Source organism: Podarcis gaigeae (assembly GCF_964106915.1).
Source record: "Podarcis gaigeae genome assembly, chromosome: 3".
In the NCBI taxonomy this organism is placed as follows: Eukaryota; Metazoa; Chordata; class Lepidosauria; order Squamata; family Lacertidae; genus Podarcis; species Podarcis gaigeae.
The window spans coordinates 8,821,536-8,828,559 of record NC_139680.1 but is presented as its reverse complement, the minus strand read 5'-3'; the positions used below and the strand labels follow the sequence as shown (position 1 = coordinate 8,828,559).

The 7,024-nt window shown below is 45.0% G+C and overlaps 1 protein-coding gene across 1 annotated transcript in view; it reads right to left on the bottom strand.

Annotated features, from left to right (window-relative positions):
- Nucleotides 1-3,772: 3,772 nt before the first annotated feature.
- The window catches only part of HAO1 (hydroxyacid oxidase 1), a 29,462-nt gene continuing 26,210 nt past the window's right edge, over nt 3,773-7,024 (bottom strand). The window contains exons 6-8 of the mRNA XM_083730730.1: nt 5,584-5,742; nt 4,642-4,711; nt 3,773-4,141 (exon numbers count right to left, since the gene is read on the bottom strand). Coding sequence (XP_083586856.1) covers nt 4,071-4,141; nt 4,642-4,711; nt 5,584-5,742 — 300 coding nt within the window. The 3' untranslated portion in view covers nt 3,773-4,070. The remainder of the gene's footprint in view (nt 4,142-4,641; nt 4,712-5,583; nt 5,743-7,024) is intronic.

Sequence of the window (7,024 nt, the reverse complement as noted above, 5' to 3'; positions counted from 1 at the left end):
AGTGAAAGGTTGTAAATGCATTAACTGATTCTACGGTCTTGTCGCTCACTGAGGGCACTTCAGAGTGGCATGTTTATTGAGCATCCGTCTTGATTTGTTTGCAGGGAGATTAAAAGGCACCGGCTATTTAATAAATATCCATCTTGTTTTGTTTGTGGGGAGGTTAGAGCTCTACAGAAATGGGATCCACAGAGGAATTTGCAGCCATCCTTTGAGAATGAGAAGGCATTGGAAACTCACCTTGAGAAAAGTTGCAATGGGCCCAAAAGGCGTGGCGACTGCTGCACTGGATCAATGCTCAGCGGGCAAAAAAAACTGGACATAGCATAAAAAGATGCTCACATCGTCTGCCAGGTGGAGATGGAGAGGGCAGATGAAAAAAGCATCTGCAAAGAGTGGGACTTGTGTGCCTGGGAAGTAAAACTTGCAATGGAAAGGATGATAAAGCGAGTAAGTTATGAAATGTCTAGGATGCAGAAGGCACATCTCCCATGAAAGCAGTTGGCATCTGCCTCTGCTTCAGGCTGAGAGGTGCTGTGGGATTTCAGGTGGGCAAGTCTCTGTCGTTCCGGCAGTGGCAAAAGGATGCTTGTGGCTCTCCTTCAGGCAGGCAGCATCGGCATGAATGGGATTAATTTCTCAAAGCTAACCACCGACTGCTGGGGTTTCCGGAACACCTTTCTCCACTTCCCTAGCTAAGGACAATGTAATCTTCGCCTTCTGTGTGAAAGGACACAACAGAAACGGCAGTTTTAAATCAGACTGGGAGAGCCTCAGAGAGGACTGAGTTTTGGGGCTCTGTAAGCTAACCCCATCTAACCATAGATGGGAAACTAATGTGGAGCAATGGGTTTCGCTATTGATGCATTTTGGCTGTGTGACTCCATCCATGCCCAACTCGTACATTTGTAAATAACATTTGCAAATGTTGCAAAGCATCTTTAAACCCCAGTACAGTGGTACCTCAGGTTACATACGCTTCAGGTTACAGACTCCGCTAACCCAGAAATAGTGCTTCAGGTTAAGAACTTTGCTTCAGGATGAGAACAGAAATTGTGCTCTGGCGGCGCGGCGGCAGCAGGAGGCCCTATTAGCTAAAGTGGTGCTTCAGGTTAAGAACAGTTTCAGGTTAAGTACGGACCTCCGGAATGAATTAAGTACTTAACCTGAGGTACCACTGTAATACCTTCTTCCAAAGGAAACCAAACTTGATAAGGCTTCAGACTTTAAAAAGAATTATAATACTCTTGTTTCAACAACAAGCACTTTAGTTTGCACCGTTTAGAGCAGAAGTGAATAATATCAGAGAGTCTTAAGGCACCTCTTACATTTTGGCTAAAGAATCTGGAAAACCATAGACGCCAATGTTATATTACTGCCAACAATCCGCTAACATCTTCCAGGATACTTGGTTTGACAAATGCTTGGTTCTCATCGATACAATAAGCCTGTGTTTGCGGCTCTGCCTTTTCAGGCTGTGGGGGCTCACATGACTGATCTGTCACACACACACACACACACACACACACACACAAAACTAGGTTAGAATTCTTCTTTCCTCTGACAGTTAGTTTTCTATGTAGTGGGGCTTGGGGTGTGGGGATGAAGAGCATTCAGTCATTTAAGTCCTCACCTGCCGCATGAAGTGGCAGAACCCACATACTGGTTGACTACCTCAGTGAGAACCAAGTCAACATTAGTGCACAAGTGACCTGCCCTGAGCTTATGTATTTTTTATTTTTAAAAAAATATTTTTTAAAAAATCAGCGGCTAAACTACTGAGATTCTAATGATAGGGTTGGCAGCCATCCCTTATCTGGGAAGCATGAAGCAGTCTGACCCCTTCTCTCTCCCGCAGCTCTTTCCATACGGCCAGGTTCCCAGAACCTCTTTTATGACAGAAACATTACTTCAGAACTCCCAACAGGAGAGAAAGTGGTAAGGAACTTCCTAATGGAAGGTAGAACAGGGAACACAGTACAGTGGTACTTTGGTTCCCAAACGGCTTGACTCCCGAATGCCGCAAACCCGGAAGTAAGTGTTCCGGTTTGCAAATGTTTTTTGGAAGACGAATGTTCGTTTCAGCTGTTGGCATTGTTTCCGGGGCCAATCAGCCAATCAGAAGCCTTGGTTTGCGAAAGTTTTGGAAGTCAAACGGACTTCCAGAATGGATTGAGTTCGGGAACCAAGGTACCACTGTATTGCTAAGAAATAAGACCTAGCCATGGTGGGTTTTCCATCGCTTTCATTTTTTATGATGGACAACTATTTGTCTAGTCATCTCTTGAGATGGGCTCTTTCATGTTGAAAGTCCCAGTCAATAGCTATCAAGTGTACCTTCAGACTATCCTCGTGTTGTGGGACGGATTCAAGCATATACCAGAACTTCAGGATGATGGGAAGGCCATAGCTCTGTGCTGGAGCATCTGCACATGGAAGGTTCTAGATTCAGAGACCCCAGCATCTCCAGGTAGAGAAACCAGCCTGAAACCCTGAAGATCAGTTGCCAGTCGGTGCGAGGTGGACCAATGGCCTGACTCTGTAAAAGGAAGTTTTCTATGTTCCTGATTAAAGTGGGTGAAACAGCTCTCTCTTTGTCCTTCCAGATGTTGTTGAACCACTCAAGCCAAAAGCTTTTAGGTGTGGACATAATTCTCTTTTGCTTTCCCCTCCATCCAAACAAAAGGCATTATTATAGTTCAAAGATACATCCCATCAGTGGTGTACGGTCAGTGGACTAGTCCCCAGAAGGGTCCAAGAGCCCTCCCGCCACCTTCCCAAAGCCTGCTTTCTTTGGGAAGGAGGCAATAGGGCTTTAGCATCCTGTCAGAGGCCTGGCACCTCCTTCCCAAAGTCTGGGAAGCTTCTGTCCAGCTTAGGAGGGAGATGCGATGCTCACACACATGATGTCAGCGCCCCAACCCCAACTGACCTCGAAAGATGGCATCTCTGGCTCTAACTATTCCCCTATGGAAAATCTCACTGCACATCTCCTCTGCATTCCATCCAGGAAGATGCAGAATACAGTGGTACCTCAGGTTACATACTCTTCAGGTTACATACGCTTCAGGTTACAGACTCCGCTAACCCAGAAAGAGTGCTTCAGGTTAAGAACTTTGCTTCAGGATGAGAACAGAAATCGTGCTGCGGTGGCAGCAGGAGGCCCCATTAGCTAAAGTGGTGCTTCAGGTTAAGAACAGTTTCAGGTTAAGTACGGACCTCCGGAACAAATTAAGTACTTAACCCGAGGTACCACTGTAGGCCCATGAGAAGTGTGGCCTGGGCTAAGACCTGAGGGTTTGAAAAAGAGGCCTGGACCACCCCCACCGCCTAGGCCTGAGTTTCTTCTCCCCTGATAAAACTAGTTTTCAGTGTAGCTAGGTGTGTACCATGTAAAAAGGCCTTTTCCGCACCTCCATTTCCCCAGATCTTCAGCTTGCCAACCTCTGGGAAACCCATATTGCCTTCCTGTATTCATAGCTGCCAAGGGTAGAGTTAATTCAGGTTGCTATGTTTAGAGCCCAGCTTGGGTAGGATTAGATAGTTAAAAGCAATGGCAAAGAGGTATCTTTCAGCCTTCACACTGGAACCGTTCTTTTCATCGAGTGCACCCTCCAAACATCTGCTTAGCGTTTTAGCAGCTCAGCCGCTCCCAGTCATGTGAGCCAAGAACTTCAAAGCAACACCACTAATATCTGTGCAACTGCAGTTCAGCAGTTCCCATCAGAAAACGTGCAACTTTGGTAATTAATGATGTATTTAGATCAGCCCATTTAAGAACAACGCGGGCTCTTATTTGGGCAATAAGTACTCACATTTCATTGCAAATGACAGAACACTGGATAATAATAAAAAGAATATAAACCTATCTATCAAGGTGTTGCCAATATTTTCCAATACTGTACTTTACGCATTAAAATGATGCCTTGATATATTTGATATATATTTGTGGAAGATTAGGCCTGTTAATCCAGCCTAAACCTGTACTGGAGGCATGAATTCACTTTGCAGTTTGCTGTCAAATAATTTGTAACCAACTGGACAAGTTACGGTGGCGGCAGCAAATACGGCTAGATCTTGCAGGCAGCCCATGGGTCTCTTCGCACCAATGTTCTGTCTATTGCTTCCACATTCTGACAACCTAGAAGGGGAAAAAAGGAAAGAGCAGGGGAGATAAAAGCAATTTGTAGTCCGAATTATTTTCTGTTCCCAATGACAGCTCCAGTAATTTTACCTGGGGGACGGGTCTTCTCCTATACTTGTTCAATCATATCAGCATCAGGACATGTTTTGAAAGACCCCACCACCTTCTGGAGCTTAGATGGGTGGTGACCACTAAAAAGGTGCGACCCTGTGTCTGGACGCCCCTCTCAAAGTAGCCCATTTGCCATAATCCCATCAAACTTCCAAGCGGCAAGTAGAGAACTCATTTTTCCATGCTGTCTCCAGTGATATTGACGCCAATGGGAGATTCCCACCCACAAGGCAAATACCACCTTCAGAGGAGGCAGGAGTTAAGCTCTCCATCCATGCTGATTTGCAATCTCGATAATTTATCAACCCAATCCCATGTGCTTTAGAATGTGATTTAAAGGTACAGTGTAGACAGAGCCAATAATTCCAATATATTTTGCATCTTACCAGAAAGTGCCATTGCCAACTGGAACTCTTCTTTCAATATCTTAAGAACTTCCTTCACACCTTCTTCACCCTAATTAAGTTAAGCATATCACATAAACATAGATTTTGAGGTTTCAGCTTTAAGTCAGGCAATGCCCTCAGTGTGGCGGAAAAAATATCGGTTTGTTCAGTAAACACCGAGTGGTCTTTCTAAATCTTGCCACTTGGCTGCTACTGTGAGATATAGCATACGTTCTGCTATAATTACAATGCTTTGTCCCCTATAGTTTAAGATGGCTAGACTGGTCGTATGCTAAAACAAACAAACCATGAATGAATGCTGAAAAACAGACACTGGACAGCAAAGAATTCCATCCCCAAATTGGAACTAACTTTCATCTGTCTTCAATTTAAAAGGTGGGGAAGAGAGAGAAATCTGGATCAAAGAATTCCATCCATTAGTCAAAAAGCAGAAAAGGCTTTGCATAAAATAGAACATTTGTATCAGTGTATTGGAAAGGAGATTTATAGCTATTTTAACCTACACCAGGGGTCTGCAACCTGCGGCTCCGGAGCCGCATGTGGCTCTTTTACACCTTTGCTGCGGCTCCGGGGCAGATACTAGCGAAGGGAGGAGGCGCATTGTGCGCCCCGACACTCCCCACTGTGGCGGGCGCTGTACTGGCTGTGACGTCGCATGTGGGCGGTGTGTGTGTTAGTTTTGCGGCTCCCAGGTTTTTTTTTCTTCGGAAACGGGTCCAAGTGGCTCTTTTTGTCTTAAAGGTTGCAGACCCCTGACCTACACAATATACAAGTCTTGAAAATCCAATGCATCCTGCCAGCAGGACTTATAAGCCAAATCCCTCCCTATGAGTCCAACTCAGTAATTAATGTGCAGATCTGCTTTTCCAGTAAACTAGCAGAAGCTACGGAACAGGCATTCGTACTACTGCTTTAAATTACCTTATAGGCAAGTCCCCAGATTACAGGCCGTCCTACGAACACAGCTCGGGCTCCAAGGGCGAGGGCCTTGAGGACATCTGTGCCTTTCCTTACTCCACCATCTAGGAACACCTCCACTTTTTCTCCCACAGCCTCAATGATCTCAGGCAGGACCTCAACCTGCAAAGGAAAGGGCGACAGGGGGTGGGAACAGCCTCTGAACACTTTCAAACTACCGGGACCCAACGTTTGTTTTTATCAAGCCGCCATTTTTATTTCCATGTGTGAGAATGTAAGTTTGGCAAGTGCAAATGTTAATTAAAAAACGAATGATCCAAAGCGGGGACAGAGAACTTAAGGTCCTCCAGATTTTGCCCAAATATGGCTCCCATCCAATCTTCACCATTGCTGGCTGGGACTGATGGGAGTTGGAGAGCAACAACATCTGGAAGACCAGGTTCCCCATCCCTGATTTGAAACATCAACACCTGGCGCCAAAGAGACCCAGTTGTGACAGAAAGCACTTGTGCACATACTCTGGGATATCACTGATCCTATATTGCACACTGCTCTGGAAGGTCCACTGCCACCAGCACTTGGGAGCAGCTTTCTGGGAGTCCAATGTGTCAGTTTGCATTTCTTAGTGCAGAAAGTATTGATTAATTCAAGAGGGTTCTGGAAGCTTTCTTGTGTGAAAGAAACAAGCAGAAGGTTCATGATGTTTGGGTTATTCCTTCAGAGAAGCTGAGTACAGCTGGTTTAAACTGGTTTTCTTATCTCTTCTGACAAGATCATGCTGATTATAAAAGTAGGGCCAGAAGGAGCCTGGGTTTCACTTTCTCTTTCTATCACTTTTCCTTCTGGTGTGGTGTTCTGTACATAGCATGCTTAGTGTAAAGGTTTAGACTTATCATAAGTTATTGTAAGTTTAAGTGAAGTCTGCTGCAACTAGATTTCTTATGGACAGTGCCAATCCTGAATGTATTGGATTTGTGATCATGATGCTCATTTGCCTTCAGCAACAGTAAAGTTCTGCTTGATGAAATACAATCGCTCCTTGTCTATTTTGGGGGAATCCTGCAACGTGTTTAAGTTTTCACTCTGCTAACTATACGTTGGAGTTCAGCTCTGGATCAATACGGAGTAGAATTTCAATGACACAATGGCACTGCAGGGAGGAAGGAGTAGAACAGTTCTAGTGCATGCATCTCTTTGAGTTGTAGCCCATCCCCATAAAACACAAGCATCTTTTATGGGAAAGTGTCTCCCAGACAGCACCATCCCTCTGTGTCCTGCCTCCTTCCCATGGCACTGGCTGTTTTAACAAACTGTAGGATTGGTTAGTGCTTGAGCTGTTTTATCCTCCTTTCATTTGGCTGCCTGATTTGTGTTTGCATGCATCCACCATCTTAACCAAGTCCTATTGAATTCAATGGGGCTTACTCCCAGGGAAGTGGAGTTA